At 50.5% G+C, this 27,574-nt stretch overlaps 1 protein-coding gene across 1 annotated transcript; it reads left to right on the plus strand.

Moving 5' to 3' along the window:
* Positions 1-652: 652 nt before the first annotated feature.
* LOC311322812 (semaphorin-6C-like) lies at positions 653-27,371 on the plus strand (the record flags this gene model as incomplete). Its single annotated transcript, XM_084454930.1, has 15 exons — positions 653-782; positions 1,331-1,503; positions 3,276-3,332; positions 3,534-3,635; positions 7,208-7,298; positions 7,771-7,893; positions 8,169-8,257; positions 8,672-9,021; positions 9,167-9,322; positions 9,774-9,947; positions 10,565-10,705; positions 13,210-13,287; positions 17,752-17,810; positions 18,400-18,453; positions 25,929-27,371. 15 exons carry the CDS (start codon positions 653-655, stop codon positions 27,347-27,349), a joined length of 3,198 nt encoding a protein of 1,065 aa, XP_084311056.1. The 3' UTR covers positions 27,350-27,371.
* Positions 27,372-27,574: the final 203 nt, after the last annotated feature.

Below are 27,574 nucleotides of genomic sequence, written 5' to 3' on the forward strand. Positions count from 1 at the left end.
TACACACAGTATTCCCCAACTGTTATCTGAGGACATGTTCGTGACATCTTTTGTATGCGCAAAATACAGTGAAATACATTATTATCTACTGGTTCGGCAAACAAAGGTAGCTAACGTCCATCTTTGTTTCAAGCTGATGTTGTCTACTGTACCTCGTGGGTGATGTCGTTCTCCGTCTCTCCCACCTCCCATCTCACCACCTCCCAGACAAACGAAACGCAGCTTTAGTTTGGACACATCTCAGCAGGCCAGAGATGTGTGTTTGTGCTCTCCTGTGTGTTTGACCTTTCCTGTGAGCGCTTCTGTCCGGTTGTGGTCTCTGTTTGTGTGTCAGAGAGAGCTGAGTAATCACCCCAGGGCATTAGCCATCAAGCCTATCTGGGCCGCAGTTCAAAGACTGTCCTCGTGTGGGGTTTTCAACAAAGGCTGTCTGATTGAAAGTCTGTTGTGAAATTCCAGGCAAATACCAGACTCTTGCGACCTGTGATACAAGATGCTTATTATGAGGTAGCAGGTCTCTCTGAACCAATCTCTAACTCCTTCCTCCATTTCTCCTCTTCTTTCTCTCCTCTCCTCATAGTGTCTTAGGTGGAGATCTCCCACAATGCCTTGCTGAAGCCCCCCCCCCTCCCTTCATCCTCCTTGGGTCAAGATGCTCTCTCCTGATTGGACGCGATGGCGCCTCCCAGTGGCGGTGCTCGCACTCGCTTCCGTTCTGCTGTCCGTCTTGGCCACGCCCTTCCCCAAGGACCTGGAGCCTATCAGCGTCGTTGGCTGGGAGCGTGAGTAGCCCTCTGATTGGTTAACGGTGGTTTAGAAGAACTCTGTGTAGGGAAGCAGATTAGTGTAGGCACAGTCACACAGGACTGGCGCTAATGCTCTAAGATGGCCGACTTGTAAACCCACAGCCCTGTAAGAGGAGGAGGGACATCAGCAGCAGGCAAGCCAGCCAGTGTTGAGTGGTTCTGCTCGTGGTAGGTCTGTGGTTTAGCCAGTGTTGAGTGGTCTTGCCTGTGGTAGGTCTGTGGTTTAGCCAGTGTTGAGTGGTCTTGCCTGTGGTAGGTCTGTGGTTTAGCCCGTCTTGAGTGGTCTTTCCTGTGGTAGGTCTGTGGTTTAGCCCGTCTTGAGGGGTCTTTCCTGTGGTAGGTCTGTGGTTTAGCCAGTGTTGAAAGTCAGTCAGGAGAACGGGTTTCACAAACAGGAAGGTTATGGTTTGAAGACGATGTACTCCCTCTCTCTCTCTCTCTGTCCATGTCTCTCTCTCCTTCCCCCTCTTTCTCTTTCTCTCTCTCTCTCTCTCCCCCTCCTTCCCCCTCTCTCTCTCCTGCAGACTCCTACCTGTACCCAGGGTTCCAGGGTCTGCTGTGGGACAACGACACGCTGCGTCTGGGCCTGGACTTCCAGAGCATGCTGAGGGTCAACCACATGCTGTACATCGCCGCCAGGGACCATGTGTTCGCTGTCAACATGACCGCAGCCGCCGATGACTTCACCCCTCAGCTGGTTAGGGATGCGCATCGAAAACCGGTTCTTGTTGAGAACCGGTTCCCAGTGAATCGATTCCTTGGAATCGTTAGCCAAAATCCTTAACAATTCTGCTATCGATTCCTGTCGTTGCTGCGCATGCGCGATGACGTCGCACGCTCTAGACCACGGTAGAAGAGGCCAGCAACATGTCGCCTAGGCATAAACGTTTGAAAGTGTGGTTACATTTCACGTGACAAGATGACAACACGGCCACTTGCAATGCTTGCAATAAACGTATATCATCAAAGGGGGAAAATACTACAAATATGCAAAAACATTTGGCCACACAGCATGCGATAACTTTGCAGGAATGTCCCATTTTTGATGCACTCCGGAGTGACGACAGCAGCGCAGCTAACGTTAGTGTAGTTGAAGGTAAACAGAGATTCCAGAGTCCCTGTCTATTGTGTTAGTGCCATTTGTTTAATTGTGTAAACCAGCTTTCACTATATGAATAATCTCCATTTCCATCCATGTAATTTAGATGATGCCGTTCAGAGTCAGGCTGGTGGCAATCGGTCTGGGTCAGAGGCTACTTTGTGTAGAAGTAGTAGAATTGTTAATTCTCCATACAGTTTGATGGTTGCAGACCTACTGTACTCAGTTCCATTTGCACTTCACTTGATTGTATTTATTGCCAGTTGCGGCTGCTAGTTTTATTTTTGTCAGCTTAGCTCATATACCCTTTTTAAATGGAAGGAGCATTGTTTTCTACTAGTAACATGTTAGACTGTTATTGGATTTAAAATTCAACAGAATGATTCATGTTTTATTGATCTTTTTCTATAGAAAAAATACAGACATTTGTTTGTCAGTATTATTTTTAGTTCAAGGTGAATGCACCTAAAAAAACAGCACTGTAGCCTAATTGACATGTTCAAAGTATATATAAAAGAAAATTAATGTTAATAAACCTGTTTGTACTCTTTTGCCCAATGAGAATCGATAAGAGAATCGATAAGGAATCGGATCGATAAGCAGAATCGAAAATGGAATCGGAATCGCTAAAATCTTATCAATATCCATCCCTACAGCGGGTCAGACCAAACCCCACAAAACACTGTTAAATAACACAAAACTGTATGTGCTGAGTCGTCGATGTGATGGAACCAATGTTAATTTCGTTGACGAAAACTATGATGAAAATTATTCGTCAACCACCTTTAGTTAACATCATGAGACGATGACTAAATAAAAACAAATTTATGATGACAAAAACTATAATGAAATCTATTTACATTTTCGTCAACAAATAAAAACTAGAGGAACATGTTATGGAGGGACGATTTGGGAACAGATGCTAAGATTTCCGTGAAAGTCGTGGCTCACTGAAAAAACTCAAACACAGGCAAGGAGAGCACACAGAAATGTAATTCACTAGCTTTGTCCATCAGTTTAATAGATGTTTCCTCCGGGAGTATATGAGTTTGGAAATTCTAGAGAAATGGTTAAATAATGCATTACCCTTTAACTAAACCCATTTAATTTTAGATATCTCAGTAGATTTAGTCGACTAAAATTAGACTAAAACTAAAACAATTCAGATGACTAAAATATGACTAAGACTAAATAGCATATTAGTCAAAAGACTGACTAAAACTAAATCAAAATTTGCTGTCAAAACTAACACTGGATGGAACAAGATAACGAGTCGTCCAAGTCTGCCTGACTGGCTACTATGAAGTACATGAGCTCTGTGTCAGGTTTTCTACCTCCTGTCTCAGGTGTTTCTACTTCCGGTCTTGCAGAAACTGGACTGGAGGTCGAAGGACGTGAACAAGTGTACCGTCAGGGGGAAGAACAGCGTGAGTACCACCTCCTACTGGTTATGATGTCACACTGTCGTCAGGATCTCGCAAATGAAAATAAGGCTTGATCCATTTCAGCAAAACTGCAATACAGGTTTCTGATCATACATGCCTTTCTGGTGATACTGTACATACATGTTCCTGGTGAGACTGAGAGAAAGTGTTTGTGTGTGTGTGTGTGTGTGTGTGTGTGTGTAGGATGAGTGTTATAACTATATCAAGGTGCTGGTGCCCCGGAATGACGAGACTCTGTTCGCCTGTGGAACCAACGCCTTCAATCCAACTTGTCGCAACTACAAGGTAGGGAGCTGTGTGTGTGCGTGTGTGTCTCTCTGTGTGTATGTGTGTGTGCGTGAAACACATTCATGCACTCAATTTCTCTCTCTCTCTCTCTCTCTCTCTCAATCTCTTTCTCTCTCACACACACACACACACACGGGTCGCGAAGGCAGCAGTTCCAGCAGGGGGCCCCAGACATTCCTTTCCCTGGCAGCATCAACCAGCTCTGCCTGGGGAATCTTTAGCCGCTCCCAGGCCAGTGCGGAGATGTAGTCCTGCCACCTAGTCCTGGGTCTACCCCGTGGCCTCCTCCCAGCCGGACACTCCTGGAACACCTCCCTAGGGAGGCGCCCAGGAGGCATCCTCACTAGATGCCCAAACCACTTCAACTGGCTCCTTTCGACGCAAAGGAGCAGCGGCTCTACTCCGAGTCTCTCCCGGATGACTGAACTGAACCGATCTCTCAGGGAGACCCCAGCCACCCTCCGGAGAAAACTCATTTCGGCCGCTTGTATCCGTGATCTCGTTCTTTCGGTCATGACCCATCCTTCATGACCATAGGTGAGGGTGGGGACGAACATAGACCGGTAGATCGAGAGCTTTGCCTTTTGGCTCAGCTCTCTTTTCGTCACAACAGTGCGGTAAAGCGACTGCAGAACCGCACCAGCTGCTCCGGTTCTCCGGCCAAGCTCCCTCTCCATGGTTCCCTCACTCGTGAACAAGACCCCCAGATACTTGAACTCCTTCACTTGGGGTAAGGACTCCTTTCCTACTCGGAGCGGACAGACCACCGGTTTCCTGCTGAGAACCATGGCCTCAGACTTAGAAGTGCTGATTCTCATCCCAGCCGCTTCACACTCAGTTGCGAACCTATCCAGAGAGTGCTGGAGGTCGCAGGCAGATGATGCCATCAGGACCACATCATCTGCAAATAGCAGCGACGTGATCCCCAGCTCACCGAACTGCAAACCCACCTCCGCACGACTACGCCTTGATATCCTGTCCATGAAAATCACAAACAGGATTGGTGACAAAGCGCAGCCCTGGCGGAGGCCAACCCCCACCGGAAAGGAAGACGACTTACTGCCGAGGACACGGACACAGCTCTCGCTCTGGGTGTACAGGGATTGGATGGCCCTAAGTAGGGACCCCCTCACCCAATATTCCCGCATAACCCTCCACAAGACCTCTCAAGGGACCCGGTCGCAAGCCTTCTCCAAGTCCACAAAACACATGTGGACAGGTTAGGCAAACTCCCAAGCCCCCTCCAAGATCCTTGCGAGAGTGAAGAGCTGGTCGGTGGTTCCACGACCAGGACGAAATCTGCATTGTTCCTCTTCGATCTGAGGTTTGACTATCGGCTGGACCCTCCTTTCCAGCACCTTGGAGTACACTTTCCCTGGGAGGCTGAGTAATGTGATGCCTCTATAATTTGCACACACCCTCTGGTCCCCTTTTTTAAATATTGGGACCACCACCCCAGTCTGCCACTCCTTTGGCACTGACAGGGACTTCCACGCAATGTTAAAGAGGCGTGTCAACCAAGACAGCCCCTCCAAACCCAGCGCCTTCAGCATTTCTGGATGGATCTCATCAGTCCCTGGGGCTCTGCCACTGTGGAGTTGTTTGACTACCTCAGTGACCTCCTCCAGGGAAATTGACGATGTTAATGGACGATGGTCCATTAACAAGTTAATTAGTCATTAACTCTGTGCTACATTAAGCCCCATCTCTCTCCCACACCTCCGGAGTGATCACACTGTTTGCTCAGCGTCTCTCTGACGGGGGGGAGGGGGAGGGGGGCACCGGAGAAGAGGGCTGACTCTTCAGCAGAACAGATGAGACTGGAGCACTATCCAGACCCAACCAATTCCCAACCAAACTGGGGAGATTCATATAATGAATATAGAGTCCAGATTATGGAAGAAAGTGTGGCAGCTGGCATTGGCGCCATTCCACAGTCAGTGATGTTCAGCAACTCCCGACACTGAGTTAGTCAGTGATGTTCAGCAGCTCCCAGCACTGAGTTAGTCAGTGATGTTCAGCAAATCCCGACACTAAGTTAGTCAATGATGTTCAGTAGCTCCCAACACTGTGAATTAGTCGTGCGGGGCAGGATGGGACGGCTGATCATTAAGACGCTAAATCACAATAATTACAGATTATTCAAGGCAGACTCAGGTCAGGTGAGGACACATCAGATGTTTTCCTCTGCTGTCTGCTTTTGTGTGTGTGTGTGTGTGTGTGTGTGTGTGTGTGTGTGTGTGTGCTTAGCAGCAGATATGGAGCTGTCCCCTGGGGGTGTGTAGAAGCAGACAGGTAATTTATGTGCATTAGCAAGAGGCTAAGCGTTCACAGCCATGCTGGCGATGGCAACGGCTGTGTGATCCTGTTAGCCTAGCAGCTAGCTCTGGACGCTAGCTGGGGTTGGGGGATTCAGGCTGGCCTCCAGGGTAGTAGTAAAGGTAGTAGTAGTAGTAAAGGCAGTAGTAGTAGTAAAGGTAGTAGTAGTAGTAGTAGTAGTAGTAGTAGTAGTAGTAGTAGTAAAGGTAGTAGTAAAGGTAGTAGTAGTAGTAGTAGTAGTAAAGGTACTAGTAGTAGTAAAGGTAGTAGTAGTAGTAGTAAAGGTACTAGTAGTAGTAAAGGTACAGTAGTATTAGTAGTAGTAGTAGTAGTAGTAGTAGTGGTAGTAGTAAAGGTAGTAGTAGTAGTAGTAAAGGTACTAGTAGTAGTGGTGGTAGTAGTAGTAGTAGTAGTAGTAGTAGTAGTAGTAGTAGTAGTGGTGGTGGTGGTGGTGGTGGTGGTAGTAGTAGTAGTAGTGGTAGTAGTAAAGGTAGTAGTAGTAAAGGTAGTAGTAGTAGTAGTAGTAGTAGTAGTAGTAAAGGTAGTAGTAGTAGTAGTAGTAGTAGTAGTAGTAAAGGTAGTAGTAGTAAAGGTAGTAGTAGTAGTAGTAGTAGTAGTAGTAGTAGTAGTAGTAGTAAAGGTTCTAGTAGTAGTAAAGGTAGTAGTAGTAGTAGTAGTAGTAAAGGTACTAGTAGTAGTAAAGGTAGTAGTAGTAGTAGTAAAGGTAGTAGTAGTAGTAAAACTTTATTTGTCCGCCAGCGGGGCAGTTGATTTCGCATCAGTAAAAACACAACACACAATATCACAATACACAATATCACAAGACACAATATCACAACACACAATACACAATAAGCACACAAATTAAAGAGCAGAGCTGAACTACAAAATAAAAAACACTATTAACCAAGCGTGCTGAGAGACAAGCTGGTTTTACCTTTTGCTATTTAAATTTTGCATTGCGATCGCTGAGGGTGTGGAGGAGTTTTTATCTGGGTTTTGGCCAGCGGAGATTTGAAGTGGGAACCCAAAGACAAGGTCTGAAACTCTGCATTAGGTTCACGGGGTGGATTCTGTCAGACATGAGTGATTCCGCTCTCCTTACAACTGTGTGTTTTACACATCAGACTGACTTTTCTGTTTAGTACAGGCCGGATAGGGTGCATGGTTCAGATCACACTCACGGATGTGTGTGATGGAGAGTGGAGGTCTGTGAGCTGTTATTGATGATGACCCCCCCCCCCCCTCAGATGACCAGCCTGGAGCAGGTGGGGGAGGAGGTGGTGGGTCAGGCTCGATGTCCCTTTGAATCAGGCCAGTCCAACGTGGGCCTCTTCGCTGGTGAGTCACTGGATAAGTCTTTCAGACATGTATACAGATAGAATAGAATAGAATAGAATACAATAAAAACTTAATTTTGCCATATGTAATCAGTACAGGTACATTGGAATTCTTGTCCTTACAATATCTTATCAGTGCTAATCAGTTCCTCATTCCAGTCCTAGGTACGCAACTAGACATTAGAAGGTTCTCAATCTGGCAATTTACTATCTGTATTCTAACAGTCTATTCAATTCAATCAAATTGATTCTCATCTACTTATTCCATCCAATCATGGATGACTGTGACCGTAGGCAGTACAATTATTAAAATTCAGTTCAAAAATACAATTGTACAGAGACAGTTGTTATTGTCAGCTTGTACACTGGTCCTTCCTGACTCTGTGTAAAGGCCTGGGTAAGGACTCAAGTGTGAAAAGACAAAGTCGAATTCCTAGTATTGTTAATAAAGTCTTTAACCATCTGGTCTCCAGGAGGAGACTTCTACTCCGCTACCATGACGGACTTCCTGGCGAGCGACGCGGTCATCTACCGTAGCCTAGGAGACGACCGGCCCGTGCTGCGCACCGTGAAGTACGACTCCAAGTGGCTCCGAGGTTCGTCACATGACCCTCATCACATGACCTGTGTCACATGACCCGCGTCACATGACCCTCGCCACGAACCATCACATGCCCCTCGTCACATGACCCTCATCACATGACCCTCGTCACATGACGCCCAATACTGGTCACCTGAAAAGCTCATCTACTCCACACACACACACACGCACACACACGATGGCTGTCAGCATTGACACAAAGTATATGGTGATGGACAGCCCTAACAGCCAATCACACTGCGTGTCCGTGTCTTCCTCCCGCCCCCTCAGAGCCTCACTTCCTCCACGCTATCGAATACGGGAACTACGTTTACTTCTTCTTCAGGGAGACCGCCGTGGAGTACACCACTCTGGGCAAGGTAGGGGGCGCACCGTGTGTGTGTGTGTGTCTATAGGATTGTGTGTGTGTATGTGTGTGTGTACTGTGTCTATGTGAGTGTGTGTGTGTGTGTGTGTGTGTGTGTGTGTGTGTGTGTACATCCTGCGCTCCCCATTGTGGATGTGTGTGTGCACATCCTGCTCTCCTCATTTTGTGTGTGTTTGTGTTCTGCGTCTGTGTCATTGTGTGTGTGTATGTGTGTGTGTGTGTATATATGTATATGTGTACAGTGTCTATGTGATTGTGTGTGTGTGTACTGTTTCTGTGATTTTGCGTGTGTTTCTATATTGTGTGTGTATGTGTGTGTGTGTGTCTATATTGTGTGTGTGTACTGTGTCTTTGTGTCTATGTGATTGTGTGTGTGTGTGTGTGTAATGCTCTGTTTGTCCACCAGGTGGCGTTCTCCAGGGTAGCGCGGGTCTGCAAGAACGACAATGGCGGCTCGCCGCGCGTCCTGGAACGCTATTGGACTTCGTTCCTCAAGGCCCGCCTCAACTGCTCCGTCCCCGGCGACTCCTTCTTCTACTTCGACGTCCTCCAGTCGCTCACCAACGTGCTGCAGGTGAACCAGCGCCCTGCGGTGGTGGGCGTGTTCACCACGCAGGCCAACAGCATTCCTGGCTCGGCCGTCTGCGCCTTCTACATGGACGACGTGGAGAAGGCCTTCAGCGGGAGGTTCAAGGAGCAGAAGACCGGAGACTCCTCCTGGACCCCCGTACCTGAAGAGCAGGTGCCCAAACCCAGGTGAGACCCAGAGCCGGTGAGACCTACAGTAGACCAGGTGAGACCAAACTAAGTGCTGTGCTGGTTCCCCTAGAGGTCAGGAGCTCAGCGGGATGGGGCACACTAACTAAACTCCTCCCCTTCTTTCTCCTCTCTCTCCTGATAGGCCGGGGTCCTGTGCGGGCGACGGACCCGCCTCTGCCTACAAGTCATCCACGACCTTCCCTGATGACACGTTGACCTTCATCAAGTCCTACCCTCTGATGGATGAGGCGGTACCGTCTGTCAACCACCAACCTTGTTTCACACGCACTAGTAGCAGGTAACACACACTCACACACACACTCTCTCACACACACACACACATACATGTACATACACACTCACACACACACTCACTCACACACACACACACACACACATACATTGTAAAGTGCATTGTGTTGCCTCTGGGTATGAAATGCGCTATACAAATAAAGCTTTGATTGATTGATTGATTGATTGATACATACACACTCACACATACACACACTCTCACACACACACACATACATACACACTCACACATACACACACTCACGCACACACTCACGCACACACACACACATACACACATGGTCAATTTCCAGACATAACTGTCTGTGTGTGTGTGTGTGCGTGCGCGCGTCTGTGTGTGCGTCTGTGTGTGTGTCTCTGTCCTTGTGTGTGTGTGTGTGTGTGCGCGTCTGTGTGCGTCTGTGTGTGTGTGTGTGTCTGTCTTCCCCGGTCCCAAGGTACAAGCTGACCCAGATGGTGGTGGACCCGTTGGCGGGCCCGTCTAAGGAGCGCATGGTGGTGTTCCTGGGTTCGGAGGATGGGCGAGTCCTGAAGGTCCTGGTCAGCACGCACCCCAACGCCTCCTTCCCCTCGCAGCTGCTGGAGGACATCGACGTCTACAACCCCTCCAGGTAGATCTACAACACAACTACTCTATATAGATCTATCACTCCAGGTAGGTCTACAACACAACTACTATATATAGATCTATCACTCCCAGTAGGTCTACAACACGACTACTCTATATATGTAGGTCTACAGTACAACAACTATGTAGGACTAATACCCAGGTCCATATAGGTCTACAACAGGTCTATGTAGGTCTATGTAGATCTATGACAGTTCTAGGTCTATGACAGGTCTGTGAAACGTTCAGTTTCTATGCCCCCAACCTCTGGAACACCTTACCAGAGTACCTAAGAAGGGCGGAGACAATGGACATTTTTAAGAAAGATCTCAAGACGTGCCTTTTCAGTCTAGCCTACAATCACTAGCCAGGACCTAGAGACACAGAAAGGCAGCCCCCAGCCTGCTTGTGAATCCTGCGTAAACATTGGTGTATGTCCTGTTATGCACTGTGTGTATACAGTATGTAGGTCTATATGGCAGGTGTATGTAGGTCTTTGACAGTTCTATGTCGGTCTGTGACAACTTTCAGTGTGTCTTTGACAGTCATTTTTATTCAGGTCCAAAGAGAGATTTGGGACACGACCCCCAGACCTGACGATTCTGGCCACTCCCCTCCCAGGTGTAACATCCAGGGCCAGGAGGACAGGAGGATTGTGGGTATGGAGCTGGACAGGGAGCACCAGGCCGTGTTCGTGGCCTTCTCCAGCTGCGTGATCCGGGTCCCACTGAGCCGCTGCACCCAGCACGGAGCCTGCAGGAGGTCAGTCAGTCAGTCTGCACCACGCCCACCTGCAGGAGGTCAGTCAGTCGGTCTGCACCACGCCCACCTACGGAGATCAGTCAGTCAGTCAGTCTGCACCACGCCCACCTGCAGGAGGTCAGTCAGTCAGTCTGCACCACGCCCACCTGCAGGAGGTCAGTCAGTCAGTCTGCACCACGCCCACCTGCAGGAGGTCAGTCAGTCAGTCTGCACCACGCCCACCTGCAGGAGGTCAGTCAGTCAGTCTGCACCACGCCCACCTGCAGGAGGTCAGTCAGTCGGTCTGCACCACGCCCACCTACGGAGATCAGTCAGTCAGTCAGTCTGCACCACGCCCACCTGCAGGAGGTCAGTCAGTCAGTCTGCACCACGCCCACCTGCAGGAGGTCAGTCAGTCAGTCTGCACCACGCCCACCTGCAGGAGGTCTGTCAGTCAGTCTGCACCACGCCGGTAACAGAGCTGGTTTGAGGACTGACTGACTGACTGAATGGGATATCAGACATTTGAGTTTGGTCTTTGTCTACCCTAATTACTGTAATGCAGTGCTTTATACAGAGAAAGCCCTGTGTGTGTGTGTGTGTGTGTGTGAGAGTGTGCATCTGTGTGTGTGTGAGAACCCATTACATTACATTACAGTCATTTAGCAGACGCGTTTATCCAAAGCGACTAACAATAATTGCATTTAACGTAGGAAGAGCCAATGTACTACAACTTGCCAGAACTCACACGTGCATCTTCTTTCTAAAACAAGTGACTAAGAGCATAATCTAGTGCTGAAGGCAAAGTGCAAGAATAGCAATCTCAAGTACAGTGCAATACAATACAATAAGTGCTTATGTCACGGCCAGATACCACCCGAGAATCATTAATGCGAACTCGGTAGTCTAGGGGTTACCTCGGGCTAGAAACTGAGCCCTGCACTCTAAGCTCCGGTCTGTCATCGGCGTGGAATATGTGGTACCTGAACAGGTTGGCTTAGGCGGGTCCTACCTGGACGCAGTAGGCTGCTGACGGGACTGACAGAATTTTTACGGGGTTAAGTCCCGGTCATAATCAATGTCCTCAGGGAAAAGTTTGGCTTCCCGGCGAGACGCTGGATCCACGGGCTCCTCTCTTCCGTCTCCTCCCGGGTTAAGTTCAAACCCCCCATGAGTCAGACCCGCCCCTAAGCCTCTTCAGACCAATCACCATCCCACACAATGACAGACACAGAGACTAGACGGATCCGACCGTGACACCTAGGAGGGAGGATTGTTGTAGTACTTCTTGAAGAGATGAGTTTTGAGCCTGCGACGAAAGATGGGCAGCGACTCTGCTGTCCTGACATCAGTGGGCAGTTCATTCCCACTGACTTTGATATTGCACTTGGCACAGTTTAAAGTGTCTGTTTGTGTACGATGGCAAACAACCCAACATCTGTGAAGAGTAACTTAACTGTGCATATAATCAATATGAGATTTTACCCATCTGAGGTTTAGGGAAACAGTGCACTGAGCCAAAGTAACCCTGCAGCAGAATATCAAGTTGAGCATCCTGAATATGGTTATAGTCGACAGAACCTGTGATGGTCTTCATCCCCTGAAGCACTCCATCAGTGACAGATATTAGAGTTTATGACAGTTGGTGTGAACTCATAACTGAGCTTGTGAATTGGTGACATTTCTCTGAACCAAGAAAACTACAGAATTTCCAAACCCCAGAGGAAGAGAAAAAAATATCAGACTGAAATCCCTTTTGCTGTCGTTCACACTCCAGTCCCACTATGAAAGAAGACGCTGTCGCTTTTACCCACAATGCTTTTCTGCACATAATCTTCTTCTGGTGGGACGGGGCGGGAGATGGAGGGGAGACAGAGCTGAGAGACAAGAGGAGGAGAGGAGAGAGACGAGTAGATCTGCCTTCCTCCCTCGGAGAGAGAGAGCCCCCCCCGCAGGCTGTCAGTGTGTCAGTACAGCTCAGGGAGAGAATGACATGACTGGCTTCAGTTTTCCAGAACTGGCTGTCTCACACACACACACACACACACACACACACACACACACACACACACGCAAGCCCACATGCTAACCTTCATAGATAAGGACAGGCTGTCACATTCATATCTGTCATCTTTAGGAATAGATAATAAAATACACACACACACACACACACACACACACACACACAGGCTTGACGAGATATTCTGTCACACATACAAATACACAAGTTCCCAAGCCAACCAGCCAGGCTCAGAGAAGCAGCAGCAGAATCACCCCGACACCACACACTCCACTAGCCCCCCCCAACATAGATGCTGCCACACACACACACACACACGTGCGCACACACACACACACACACACACACACACACAAACACACACACACACACGAGCGAGCGATGTTACTCACTCCTCTCCTCTCTCCCCTTCTCCCTTCCTCTCCACTCTCATCCTCTTCACTCTCCTCCTCTCCTCTTCTCTCTCCTTTTTCCCTCTCCGTCTGTCTTCTATTCTGTCGTTTAGGAGCTGTCTGTCTTCCCGTGACCCATACTGCATCTGGCTCCGCACGGGGAACTGTGTCAGCGTGGCGCCCGGGTTCAAGTAAGTGTCACCTCCTCCCTGTCTATGTGAATGGCATCTTTCTGGCAGGAGGCCGACCTCCTTCCTCCACCTCTCCTGCATCTCTCCCCCACCTCTACTCACTCTCTCCTCCCTCTCTCCTCCATCTCTACTCCATCTCTCCTCCATCTCTGCTCCATCTCTACTCCCTCCTCCTTCATCTCTCCTCCATCTCTCCTCCATCTCTTCTCCACCTCTCTTCCATCTCTCCTCATCTCTCTCCCCTCTCTCCTCCATCTCTCCTTCATCTCTCCTCCATATCTCCTCTATCTCTCCTCCCTCTCTCCTCCACCTCTCTTCCATCTCTCCTCATCTCTCTTCCCTCTCTCCTCCATCTCTCCTTCATCTCTCCTCCATCTCTCCTCCATCTCTCCTCCCTCTCTCCTCCATCTCTCCTCCACCTCTCCTCCCTCTCTCCCCCCTCCTCCCTCTCTCCACCTCTCTTCCCTCTCACCTCCCCCCTCCTCCCTCTCTCCTCCATCTCTCCTCCATCTCTCTACTCCCTCTCTCCTCCATTTCTCCTCCCTCTCTCCTCCACCTCTCCTCCCTCTCTCCTCCATCTCTCCTCCCTCTCTCCTCCAAGATCTTTCTCTGCTTTCTATCTCGGTCAGTGAAGAGGTACTCTGCCAATTTATATTCATGGTTTAGGGCCAGATAGTAGTAAAGTTTGTTTTGTGTTTTGATTTGAGTAATCCAATGTTCCAGATAGGCATCTTTTGTTAATTTAATTCTTCTTCTTCTTCGTGCGGGTTAGGTGTTGTATTGTCCTCTCCTCCCCAGGCTTGGGTCCGAGGGGCTATCCTTTTACCACCCCGAGCCTGGGTGAGGGGTCACCCAGGCTATATATCCGGGCACACCTCCAGGTCACAGTTTTGTCATTTCCGGATGTATGCCGCTAGTGCCTGCATGTCCTGGCTCAGTGTCCCCTCCACGGCCTGCCAGCCTCCAGCTCAGTACACCAGCGTAAGGTCGTCTGCATTGGCATACTTCCTGGAGACTGTGGTCAGCAGGTCGTAAGTGTAGATGTTAGAAAGGACGGGGGCCAGGACAGATCCCTGGGGGACGCCGTGCTTAAGGCATCGCAACCTGCTTCGCTGTCCGCTACCGGTGGTGAGGGTGAAGCTGCGGTTTCGGAAAAGCTCCATGATCATGCTGACCATGTGCCTGTCCGGCAGCAGGCGGAGCAGCTTGCAGGTGAGGCCACGGTGCCATTGGTTCGACGCGGGCGTAGATGAGACGCTCGAGGATCTAGAAGGGGATACATAACAAAGAGATGGGGTGGTAACTCTTGGGGTCCCCTTCAGGCTTGTTTGGCTTAGGGATCGCGACAACTAGGACTCTTCTCTATATTTTGGGGATCTTGAGTTGGCACAAGCAGGAAGAGAGGAACGCTCTTAACCAGGACTTCAAGGCAGGCGCTGCATGGAGTATTACCTCCAGGCAGATAGAATCAGGCCCCGGAGATTTCCCTGGCTTTACATGCTGGAGGGCAGCAGCAAACTTCTCCGGTGTGAATTCACACTAAAAGGCATCACTCCTCGGATGAAACGGCCTCACTCCTCAAACGAAAAGTTGTCAGTTCTCATGTCTCACCCTAAACGGCATCATTCCTCAAACAAAAATGTATCAGTTCTCGTGACTCAGACGATACGGCCTGGTAATCAGCGATGTTGGGACCGCAGGAACTTTCCTAGCACGCATCTATCGGGGAGCCGGTTATCAACGCCGACGCTCGCGAATGCCAAGTCAGGATTCATCCCAGTTTTCCAGCGACCTGAGACAAAGCTGGCTGCTACCTTGGGATCGTACAGCAGGGCCAGGCTGTTGTTAGCTGCCCAAGCAGCCAGGTTTTCTCTGTCGGATGTATTGGTGCTGTACCCCCAATCCTCGTGCTGGCAGTTAAAGTCGCCAGCAAAGAGGCAGGGGTGAGGGAAGACTGGGAGATACACTGGTGTGATTCACGAGGGCGGAGGCTTGTAGACGTTGACGATTTTAAAGCCGCCAACATCTACGCACAACCACTCAATCTCCGAGCCAGTCGGGGATTGATCGACGAGAGTCTAGTTCAACCTTTGATGGACGAACGTAGCAAGGTCATGCTTCCTGCTTAGGGTAGACCCAGCTAGAGCGAAATTTGGAAGAACTAGCTTATCTGCTGTTACGCAGTGGGTCTCCTGGAGGAGGATGACGAGAGCCTTGGTGGTGCAGGCCAGGTGCTCGATGACGTCGATCTTACTGGGGGTGAGCCCTTCGGAGTTCAGCTGCAGAATTCTGGTTTGGGAGCCGGCTGCTCTCCCCGCCTGTGGCAGCCAAACACCAGGCCGGGCGGTGGCCCTCAGTTGGCAGACTTTGCTTCGCGTACGGTAGTTAATTTAATAATTTGGAGTCTTTTGAGAGTTCAGTTCTCAGGTTTTTCGTGTCTGAAATTCTTTTCTCGGGTTTTTCGTGTCCTGGGGGCTCAATCTGAGATGTAACCAAAATTGAAGAATTCTTTATTTAATGTTAATAATCAGTGGATAACGGCCTAACTCTCTCTCCCCCCCAACCCCCCTCTCTCCCTCTCTCCCCCCCCTCTCTCTCTCCAGCCCTCCCCCCCCTCTCTCCCCCTCTCTCTCTCTCTCTCTCTCTCTCTCTCCCTCCCCCTCTCCATCCCCCCCTCTCTCTCCCACCCTCTCTCTCTCCCACCCCCCACCCCCCTCTCATTGTTGTTTCCCTGATGCCCAGCAGGTCTCTAAATCTCCCAGCATGCAAATATGTAAAAACCTCCATTAAACAGCCAGACTTCTAGATGTGTGTGTGTGTGTGTGTGTGTGTGTGTGTGTGTGTGTGTGTGTGTGTGTGTGTGTGTGTGTGTGTGTGTGTGTGTGTGTGTGTGTGTGTGTGTGTGTGTGTGAGAAAGAGAGAGAGAGGCAGAACGGAGCGCTATCAATCTGCCGTTATCCACTCCCTGTAGGCCTGACCTCCTGTAGGGAGAGTTACTGTAGCACCACACCCTGCCTGTCTGCCTATCGGCTCAACAGTTAATCCTATCAGCGAGTGTATGCATGGCGGATACATTTGTGTGTGTGTGTGTGTGTGTGTGTGTGTGTGTGTGTGTGTGTGTGTGTGTGTGTGCGCAGCCTGTGATGGAGGGGCAGAGATTAAATGAGGAGGTGAAAAAATAAACTAATGATCACAAAGCAGCACTCTTCACAATAAATATAAAAGGCCGAGGGGAGAGAGATAGAGAGAGAGAAGGAGGGAGAGAAAGATGGAGAGAGAAAGAGACAGAGAGGGAGAGAGAGTGCATTAGTGCATTGTTATAGTGCTTTAAAGGAGTAGTAAAGGGAAAATGCATGTTTAGCCCTGCTTTAAGGTTACTTATGATCATATACAATGGTTCAGATCAAAACGTTGACAAAACTAGCACTTTTGAGAAAGTCTGATAATTGCTCTACCACCGTTTTGGTCATACAATGGATGTGGGTGGGCACCGTGAAAAATCATTCAAAAAACATGTTAAACTCTCAATTTCAAAGACAAGAAACTCACCGAGGTGTTAGTTGGCGTTCTGACATAGAATTCGCCATAAAGTAAGATTCTAGTTCATCTGGAAAGGCTTTTTAAAATATTTAGCATAGAGCTATTTAGTCGCAGCACATAGGTGTGTAAACTTCCGCAAACTAGGTAGCCTAGCAACATAAACAATAACAATAGCTACCGTAAGTAGTTCTGCTTCCTGAATCCCCTCTGCGGATTGATCTACACATCTACAACGGTCGCTTCAATACAAGTCAATGGATTTCATAAAATGATCAATAAAACCCTACAGGATTCATAATTTGCAGCGAATTTGATGTCAGAACACCAACGGATTTACGGGATTGACTGCAGTGCATTTTCACGTGTAGAAGGTCGGAAAAACACGAGTTACGGGTTGCCTGGAACGCGCCATAATAACCGTGGGGATCAGCGGAGTGGATAGGGTTTGATTGGATGGTGTTTTTCCGCGTGACCTTTAACTTCCCTCATCTCTGTCCTCCTTTCTGCTCCTCTTCCCCAGTAGAACAAGGCCACCTCTGCCCCCCCTTGTCGCCTGATAGGACGACTGATTGTCACATGACCTTTATTATCGGTGGCTTTTCGTGTCTTTCCCCTAATTGGACAGTGTAGCATGCGGGGAACGAGAGGGGGTTGTGGGTAGGGATCATTAGGGAAGCAGTAAACAGTTGTTGGCCTTTCTTTCTCTGATTGGCCATGCTTGACTTCTGTGGGTGGTGGTGATGTCACTGTCACATCCAGGTAGTCTCACCAGGAGACAGGAAGTGCTCCTCTCCTCACTTCATGTGATAGGCTGCGCAAGTTGTCTTATCACTCTGTCACCCAATCAGCATGCAGTGCTGGTGTGATTGATTCCAGTTAAGGTTGTCATTTGTTTTCTCTCTCTCTCTCTCTCTTTCTCTGCAGAGCGGGGTTTGAACAAGACATCGAGGGCGACCATTCACTTTTCCCAGAGGGTTGTCATGGTGAGTGAGCTGTTGTCATGATACCAAGCCGTTCAGCTGAAATATGTGTTGTAGACACACCTCCTGGTCATGTTTAGGATGTAGTCTGAGTTGTTTGATAGTGCTGCCCAGTCTTGGGAATGTCATGTTTGTGAAGGTCATGTTTGGTGAAGGTCATGTTGGTGAAGGTCATGTTTGGTGAAGGTCATGTTTGTGAAGGTCATGTTTGGTGAAGGTCATGTTGGTGAAGGTCATGTTTGGTGAAGGTCATGTTTGGTGAAGGTCATGTTGGTGAAGGTCATGTTGGTGAAGGTCATGTTGGTGAAGGTCATGTTGGTGAAGGTCATGTTGGTGAAGGTCATGTTTGGTGAAGGTCATGTTGGTGAAGGTCATGTTGGTGAAGGTCATGTTGGTGAAGGTCATGTTGGTGAAGGTCATGTTGGTGAAGGTCATGTTGGTGAAGGTCATGTTGGTGAAGGTCATGTTGGTGAAGGTCATGTTGGTGAAGGTCATGTTGGTGAAGGTCATGTTGGTGAAGGTCATGTTTGGTGAAGGTCATGTTGGTGAAGGTCATGTTGGTGAAGGTCATATTTTGTGGTGTTCTCCTCAGCGGATGTGCTGGCCACCACCAGGAACCACAACTCTGCTGCAGACTCCGCCTACGGTATGTCTCTCTGCCTCTCTCTCTCTCCGCTCTGCCGATGGTACGTCTCTCTCTTCCTCTCTCTCTCTACCCGCTTTGCTGATGGTACTCTCTCTCTGCCTGTGGTACAGTACATCTCTCTCTCTGCCTCTGTCTCTCTCTCCGTTCTGTCGTTCATTTAACGTTATTTTATTCAGATACCGCTGACAACAAAAAACGTAGATTATTTTAGATGGGTTTATTCTCCTGTTATCAAGTTACCTGCTGCGATGTTAGAAATGTTAGAGATCACTTTTGACAATACTAGATTTCCATCTGGAGAATGAATAACAGGCCGGAGGTTTTTTTTCAGTAAGTCTCAAAAGCACTTTGAGTTTGGAGATGGAAGCTCCAGCCTGTTGTGTGGTGTGTGTGAGGGCGTGTGGTTCACAGTCGTCTTTGGCCAGATTCCATTTGGAAATCCCTGAGGGAGGGGCAGTTTGCTCCTCTATGGAACGACAGATTGTTTACCAGTCTGTGTGTTGCAGAAAAGATTAAAGCCACAGTTCCTCCTGGCAGAAATCAAACAGGTAGATACTGTCCATATTGGCCTGGCCTCAGGGGCGTGGCCTCAGACTGTCTTCATGGACAAGCCGGCTGTCAATGAACCCAATAGAACTCACTAGAGGGACATACCCCACCACCGATTTCTACCCATTCACAAACCAGACCAGGACCAGACCCCACCAGACTAAACCTGTCCAGACTAGACCTGACCGTACTAGACCCGACCAGACCAGACTAGACCAGACTAGACCAGAACAGAACAGACCTGTCTTTATAGCCAGACCAGAACAGAACAGACCAGACTAGACCAGACCAGACGAGAACAGAACAGACCTGTCTTTATAGCCAGACCAGAACAGACCAGACTAGACCAGACCAGACCAGACCAGGCTTTATAGCCAGACCAGACTAGACCTGACCAGAGCAGACCAGTCTTTATAGCCAGACCAGAGCAGACCAGTCACTGTAGTCTTTATAGCCACACGTGATAACATACCCTCCAGAGAGAGACCAGGTGCTAGTGGAGCAGTGGTCTGGACTGGTGTGTGTGATTATCCTATTTTACCAGCAACATTAGCCCTGACCTCCCCGAAGGATGCGGGCCGGAGTCAAGCCTTGTGGGGATTGGCTCTCAAGTCAGACAGGAAGTGGGCTCTTAATGGTAGTAGTCTCAACCTGAGGTCGTTATGGAGCAATCTGTTCAGAACACTCAGCTCTGTAGCCATGGCAGCCTCGTTAGCAATCAATCCTGTCATGCCTAGAGCGGGCAGGGTTCAATCTCACTCCAAGAGCGTAGTGGAGGTTTTTAATCAGCTGAAACCCCCACAATCCTCTGCGGTACCAGGGACCTTGAGCAGTCCTACAGACTCTGCAGAAAGGTGCGGTGTTGGGGGAGGGCGTTGGCGGTGGGGGGGCAGGCCTCCAACCAGAGACCAGAACAACCGTCATTGAAACAAACGTCCGAGCTCTCCACTCATGGCATGTCAGGACCAATACCAGTCACGCACGGCCATGCCCAGCAGCTCTGACTCTACGTCTTTGTCTGGTGAATGGATGAGTCTGGGTGTGTGTTTGTCTGTCTGGTGAATGGATGAGTCTGGGTGTGTGTTTGTCTGTCTGATGAATGGATGAGTCTGGGTGTGTGTTTGTGTGGTGAATGGATGAGTCTGGGTGTGTGTTTGTCCGTCTGGTGAATGGATGAGTCTGGGTGTGTGTTTGTCTGTCTGATGAATGGATGAGTCTGGGTGTGTGTTTGTCTGTCTGGTGAATGGATGAGTCTGGGTGTGTGTTTGTCTGTCTGGTGAATGGATGAGTCTGGGTGTGTGTTTGTCTGGTGAATGGATGAGTCTGGGTGTGTGTTTGTCTGGTGAATGGATGAGTCTGGGTGTGTGTTTTTCTGGTAAATGGTAAATGGACTGCATTTATATAGCGCTTTTCCACCTTAGCGGCACTCAAAGCGCTTTACAATGGCCTCTCATTCACCCATTCACACACACATTCACACACCAATGGTGGTAGCTGCCATGCAAGGTGCTAACCTGCTCATTGGGAGCAATTTTGGGGTTAGGTGTCTTGCTCAAGGACACTTCGACATGTGGACAGTCGGAGCTGGGATTCGAACCACTGACCCTTCGATCACTGAACGACCCTCTCTACCAACTGAGCTACAGCCGCCCCATAATCTGGCTGGTGAATGGATGAGTCTGGGTGTGTGTTTGTCTGTCTGATGAATGGATGAGTCTGGGTGTGTGTTTGTCTGTCTGGTGAATGGATGAGTCTGGGTGTGTGTCTGTCTGGTGAATGGATGAGTCTGGGTGTGTGTCTGTCTGGTGAATGGATGAGTCTGGGTGTGTTTCTGTCTGGTGAATGGATGAGTCTGGGTGTGTGTTTGTCTGGTGAATGGATGAGTCTGGGTCTGGGTGTGTGTTTGTCTGGTGAATGGATGAGTCTGGGTGTGTGTTTGTCTGGTGAATGGATGAGTCTGGGTGTGTGTTTGTCTGTCTGATGAATAGATGAGTCTGGGTGTGTGTGTTTGTCTGTCTGGTGAATGGATGAGTCTGGGTGTGTGTTTGTCTAGTGAATGGATGAGTCTGGGTGTGTGTTTGTCTGTCTGGTGAATGGATGAGTCTGGGTGTGTGTTTGTCTGTCTGGTGAATGGATGAGTCTGGGTGTGTGTTTGGTGAATGGATGAATCTGGGTGTGTGTTTGGTGAATGGATGAGTCTGGGTGTGTGTTTGTCTGGTGAATGGATGAGCTCACACAGCCTTCACGCGTCTGGGTGTGTGTTTGCGGCCGTCAAAAACATGGCAGGCGTCTCGAGGAGTTGGGCGTGCAGGCCTGGAGGTGAGGGGACAGAGATTGACCAGAGAAGAGGAAAGAGTAGAGATGAGAAGATCAGTGGCAGTGTAGGAGAGAGAAGGATTCAGGGGCGGGGAGGGCGGAGGTGATGGCAGAGGAAAGGTCAGTAGGGGAGAGCGAGCGGAGATGGCTACGGGTGGTAACCATGTGGGTAGGAGGAGGAGTTACGGGGGAAGAGGGGAGGGAGAGGGAGTAGGACATGAAATAGAGGAGGGGAGTGACAGACAGGTTAGGGGTGGAACAGTGTCTAGTGAAGATGAGATCCAGCTGGTTGCCGGCTTTGTGAGTAGGAGGAGAAGAAGAGAGGTGAAGATCGAAGGAGGAGAGGAAAGAGAGAAGAGGTTCCAAGAGGTTTCCAATCGGAAAATCAATTTTTTGAACCCAGGTCTACTAGACGTCCGGTGTAGTTCGTTTCGCTTGTGATGCAGTGTTGGGTGACTGAATGAAAACTACAAAAAGTGATCAATGCAATGTTTAACTCGATGCTGGGGAGAAATGTTCAAATATCGATTTGATTTGATGAAATAAAATCAAATATAACTGCATCATTGTTTTCAGTCCCGTCCACTCCCGTTGATTTTGTTGTCATAGTTCCCACTCCTGTCTGCTCCCATTGACTTTTACTCCCGTTCCTGCCCAATCACGTGATTCAAAGTGAAATTGACTCCCATCCCGAAAAAATGTCATCCTCTAATACACACACACACACACCCCACACACACACAAACACACAACACAGACATTTACATTCCCAAGTCGCATTCCTCTGGGGCATCAAGAAAATGCTAAAACACAATCACAAAGAACACAATGTACAGTCGCTAAAATAACAATCTGCAATATATAAAAACAAGTAAACAAAAAAAAAAAAAACAACAACAGGAGGAGGAGAACAGAATGAGGAGGAGGAGGGGGAGGAGAACAGGATGAGAACAGGAGGAGGAGAGAGGGATGAGGTAGGGATGAGGAGAAGAAGAGAAGGGTTGCTGTGTATTTTTATGCCACTGTCGTTTTTCCCCTCATTAAGTCGATAATGCCACAGCCAATCACAAGGCTCCATGAGCCGGGATCCTGCCTCCAGACAAATGCTGTATTTATTGGTCACTGGAGCTGCAGGTGGATCAATAACCCAGTGTGCTCCACAGAGGAGACAGGCAGGGTCTTAATGGTGTGTGTGTGTGTGTGTGTGTGTGTGTGTGTGTGTGTACGTGCGCGCGCGTGTGTGAATATATAAATGATGATGATGGTGATGAAACTGGGAAATGACTGAATCATATGTGAGTACAGTATTGACGTTGAATAGAATCAGATACAGTGGTTCTATAGGCCCTGGGAGACCAGCTTAAATACTGTCTGGTGGTCCCTCTCAGTTACACAGACAACATAGAGTTCAGTTCAGACTTACTTTTTACCCATTACTCATCTAAAAACTGATGTTGGAAAATGAATCATTTATGGTGTATCCACTTCAGGACCCGCTAGGCTAGGGTTCTCACAGCAGGTAGTGAGTGTATATGTGGTCTAGGCTAGGGTTCTCACAGCAGGTAGTGAGTGTATATGTGGTCTAGGCTAGGGTTCTCACAGCAGGTAGTGAGTTTATATGTGGTCTAGGCTAGGGTTCTCACAGCAGGTAGTGAGTGTATATGTGGTCTAGGCTAGGGTTCTCACAGCAGGTAGTGAGTTTATATGTGGTCTAGGCTAGGGTTCTCACAGCAGGTAGTGAGTTTATATGTGGTCTAGGCTAGGGTTCTCACAGCAGGTAGTGAGTGTATATGTGGTCTAGGCTAGGGTTCTCACAGCAGGTAGTGAGTTTATATGTGGTCTAGGCTAGGGTTCTCACAGCAGGTAGTGAGTTTATATGTGGTCTAGGCTAGGGTTCTCACAGCAGGTAGTGAGTTTATATGTGGTCTAGGCTAGGGTTCTGTGGTTGTGAGTTTATATGTGGTCTAGGCTAGGGTTCTGTGGTTGTGAGTTTATACAGTATGTGCTCTAGGCTAGGGTTCTGAGGTAGTGAGTTATATGTGGTCCAGACTAGGGTTCTGTGGTAGTGAGTTATATGTGGTCCAGACTAGGGTTCTGTGGTAGTGAGTTATATGTGGTCTAGGCTAGGGTTCTGAGGTAGTGAGTTATATCTGGTATTTTCAGTATTGCAGTAACTGCTCTGGTTGAAAGGAGTTTGAGCGTCCTTGTTTAAACTGACCCTGTAGGATGACCACTCCAGGCAGAAATACATTAGCATCTACCTGACATGATGGTCCTGCTCACCCACCAGGACCTGCTCTAAAAGAACAGCGTTCCCTCAGGGACCTGGTCGGGATGACGGCTCTTTACCTGGTTAGGTAAGCATGGAGAAATGCTATCATGCAAATCGCCCAGGTCATCCGAAGTGTTAATGCCTGCCCCCGCAACTGCTAACGCACGCACACAAACACACACACATACACACACACACACACACACACATGCTCGGAGAACTCACTAGGTACTTCATTGGCTCTCCTTTAAACCTCTCTATACTGTTCTCCCATTCAGGGCCCGTCATGGCAGCACTAAGCAGAGTTGTGATTGGCCTCATAGGAAGCTGGCGTCTGTCCTGTTTCTTGCCTGCTGCTGACAAGCCTCTAATCTCTGCTAGGAGGTCACAATCAGGGCCGGACTGGGTGAATATTTCGCGCCAGCGTTATCCTTCCACAGAGCTGAGAGTAGTGCTGTAGTCTCCTGCTGCTGCCTGGGAGGGGACAGGTTTGGTGTTTCTGTCAGACGCTGGTTCCTGACCTTTATATTAAGGAGGCTGAGGCGCTGGGAGATGCTGTCTGACTCCAGCTCTCTGACTAGCTGTCTCCTGCTGTGTGTGTGTGTGTGTGTGTGTGTGTGTGTGTGTGTGTGTGTGTGTGTGTGTGTGTGTGTGTGTGTGTGTGTGTGTGTGCGCGCGTACGTGCGGTTGTGTGTGCGTGTGCCCAGAGAGGCATGTAGAACATCCCTGGTGCTAAAGGCTCTGCCCTCCCCCATGTAGAACATCCCACTGGTGTTACTGTAGACTCAGACCCCCCAGAGACAGTCTGGTTACTGTAGACTCACCCCCCCCAGAGACAGTCTGGTTACTGTAGACTCACCCCCCCCCAGAGACAGTCTGGTTACTGTAGACTCACCCCCCCCCCCCCCCCCCCAGAGACAGTCTGGTTACTGTAGACTCACCCCCCCCCCCCCCCCCCCCCCCCAGAGACAGTCTGGTTACTGTAGACTCACCCCCCCCCAGAGACAGTCTGGTTACTGTAGACTCACCCCCCCCCCCCCCCCAGAGACAGTCTGGTTACTGTAGACTCACCCCCCCCCCCCCCCCCCCAGAGACAGTCTGGTTACTCTGGGCTCAGAGCTCACTAGGCGTTTGGTTCCCATTAGAGAGCAAAGCATCCTGGGGGATCTCTACTCCTCAGCAGCAGCTCTCTGACCTACATACTGTCTACTGAAACACACACACACACACATACACACACGATGCCAGAGATTAGTCACATTCTCTAGAACAACAGATTATAGCCTAATTACCATATCTATTTATCTATCCCTCTCTCCCTCCCTCCCTCCCTCTGTATCTCTCCCTCTCTCCGTCCCTCTGTATCTCTCCCTCCCTCCCTCTCTATCTCTCCCGCTCTCTCTCTCCCTCCCTCCCTCTGTATCTCTCCCTCTCTCCCTCCCTCCCTCCCTCCCTCCCTCCCTCCCTCTGTATCTCTCCCTCTCTCCGTCCCTCCCTCTGTATCTCTCCCTCCCTCCCTCTCTATCTCTCCCTCTCTCTCCCTCCCTCCCTCCCTATCTCTCCCTCTCTCCCTCCCTCCCTCTGTATCTCTCCCTCTCTCCATCCCTCCGTAGCCCCAGTCTCTCCATCCTGTGAGCCCAGTGAGGGAGGAGGATCAGAGGAGGTCTGCGGGTTCCAGGTCACTGGGGGCTGAAGCCTGGGGGCAGGGCTCTATTTCAGGACTCATTTGCATAACAAACAAACAAACAAACAATATATATATATATATATATATATATACTACTGTATGTCGATTTGGGACAACTTTGTTTGCTTTGTGTGTAACTGAAGCCCAACGCAGCAGTCGTAGGTGTCTGGCTGGAGAGAGCAGACGTTGGAGAGGAAGGTGTTCTATTCTGGGACCTTCATTTACAATAGTCACCTTGAACAGTCAACACAACTATTTTTTAGAGAGAAGCTGTGCTTTCATCAGTTTTTGTACTCAGAGGATCCAGGCTCAGGCATTACTCTCTAAACCCTAGACTTAACATTCCCCTCAAACCAGCTCCTCAGGAGGGGTAGGGCACTATGCTGGCTCAGCTCCCCCAGAAACGAGGCTCCCTCCTGGGCCGCGTCCGGCCTGGTGGAGCTGATAAGCCTCTGGGTGTTGATCTTGGTGGGTGGTGGTTGCCCGGCGGAACATGGCTTCTCTTCAAGTCCTCCGGATACGGGGTGCCTACAGTAGTAAAAGCCTTTCCATGTCAGAGAGAACGGACATGACAACCAACGCTTTGTGGTTGACAGACTCAAGTCATGACTCTCTCCCTCTCTCCCCCCCCCCCCCCCCCTGCCCCCCCAGGAGTGAGGAGCCTCCCAGACCCGGTCGCCTCCAGCCACAGCGTCCACTACACCCTCCTGATCGCCTGTGTCCTGGTGGCGTTCTGCCTGGGCGCCATCCTTTCCGGCTTCCTGGTGTCGTGCTTCTGCAGCCGCAGCGCCGCCAGTCGTCACGCCCGCCGCCTGGCCAAGGACCCCGAGGCCACGCTGCCCCACGCCCTGTCCCTCCGCAGCCTGGCCAGGCTCAATGGTCTGCTGGACACCGCCTCTCCCCGTGACGATAAGCTGGACGCCTCGCTGTCCCTGTCCAGCCCCTGCATGTACAGCTCCTTCATCCCCGCAGGGAGGAGGGAGGGGGCGGGGGAGGCCCCGCCCCCCGCGCTGGGCCTGGCCGACCCTGACCTCGGCCTGTCCCAGGGGGAGGACCTGTCTGGCCTGCCCACGCCGGACTCCACCCCAGAGCTCCCCATCAGGAACATGAGGGCGCTACGCGGCGCCTGGGAGCGCAACCATAACAGCTGCAACAACGCCCAGGAGACGCAGGCGGCCAGGGTCTTCCCCTCCTCCTCCTCCTCCTCCTCGCTGCACCTCCCTGAGGAGCGGCACGCCCCCGGCAGCGAGGGGCAGGTGGTGATGGGCGGGGCCTCCCAGCCCATGGCGGACGTGTCGGCGCTGGACGAGCTGCTGAAGCACATCCAGGAGGTCAGCGCGGCTGGCGGCGGCATCACCCTACTTGACTCCGCCTCTCTGCTGCCCGCCGCCGCCAGTCAGAGTCAAGGACACGCCCACCATCACCATCACCCCCTCCACTACCAGCACCCCCAACACCAGCAACACCCACAACACCAACCCCCCCAACAACACCCCCAATACCAACCCTCCCAACACCAACCCCCTCAGCACCAACCCCCCCACCAACCCCCTCAGCACCAGCAGCTCCACATCCCGGAGGCGGAGTCGGCCGCCTACTACAGCTCGTCCACGCTGCCCCGGGACGGCCTGACCATGCACACCCTGGCCACGCCTGCGGAGGGCGCCGCCTCCTCCTCTTCAGGCTCCGTCCCCCTGCAGCAGCAGAGCATCCCCGAGCACGCGCCCGTGACCTCATCACGCCACCTCGCCCAGCGCCACGCCCTCATCAAGATGGGCAACGGGGGGGCGGTGCCCCGGCAGCACAGCTTAAGCCAGCGGGGGGGGGGAGGGGCCGGCGGGGGGGGGCAGGAGCTACTGACCAGGGTGAACTCCAGTGGCGGCGGCGGGGGCGGAGTCAGCAGCGCCAGTCTGACCCGGCAGCACAGCTACAGTCAGCCGCCTCTCCTGCACCGCGCTGCCATCGTCCGACGCACAGCCTCGCTCAAACCCCAGCTCCCGCCCAAGCCCCTCTTCCTCCCCGCAAGCTCCACCTCCTCGCCCTTGGTCACGCCCACCAAGTACAACTACTGAGACCGACCGCCGCCGGAGACAGACGGACAGAGAGAGAGGGACAGGACAGACAGATGGACACAGAGAGAGGGGGTGGGGGAGAGAGAGGGAGAGAGACGGGAGGGTGGGGGGGTAGAGAGAGAGAGAGAGAGACTGAGGACAGACACTGAGGGACAGTCTCTTTAGTTGTGATGACCCACTGTAGCGGAGGATTCTGCATCTGTCACCACCCTCTAGACCAGACAG

The sequence above is a fragment of the Borostomias antarcticus genome (assembly GCF_949987555.1).
Source record: "Borostomias antarcticus genome assembly, chromosome: 21".
NCBI lineage: Eukaryota > Metazoa > Chordata > Actinopteri > Stomiiformes > Stomiidae > Borostomias > Borostomias antarcticus.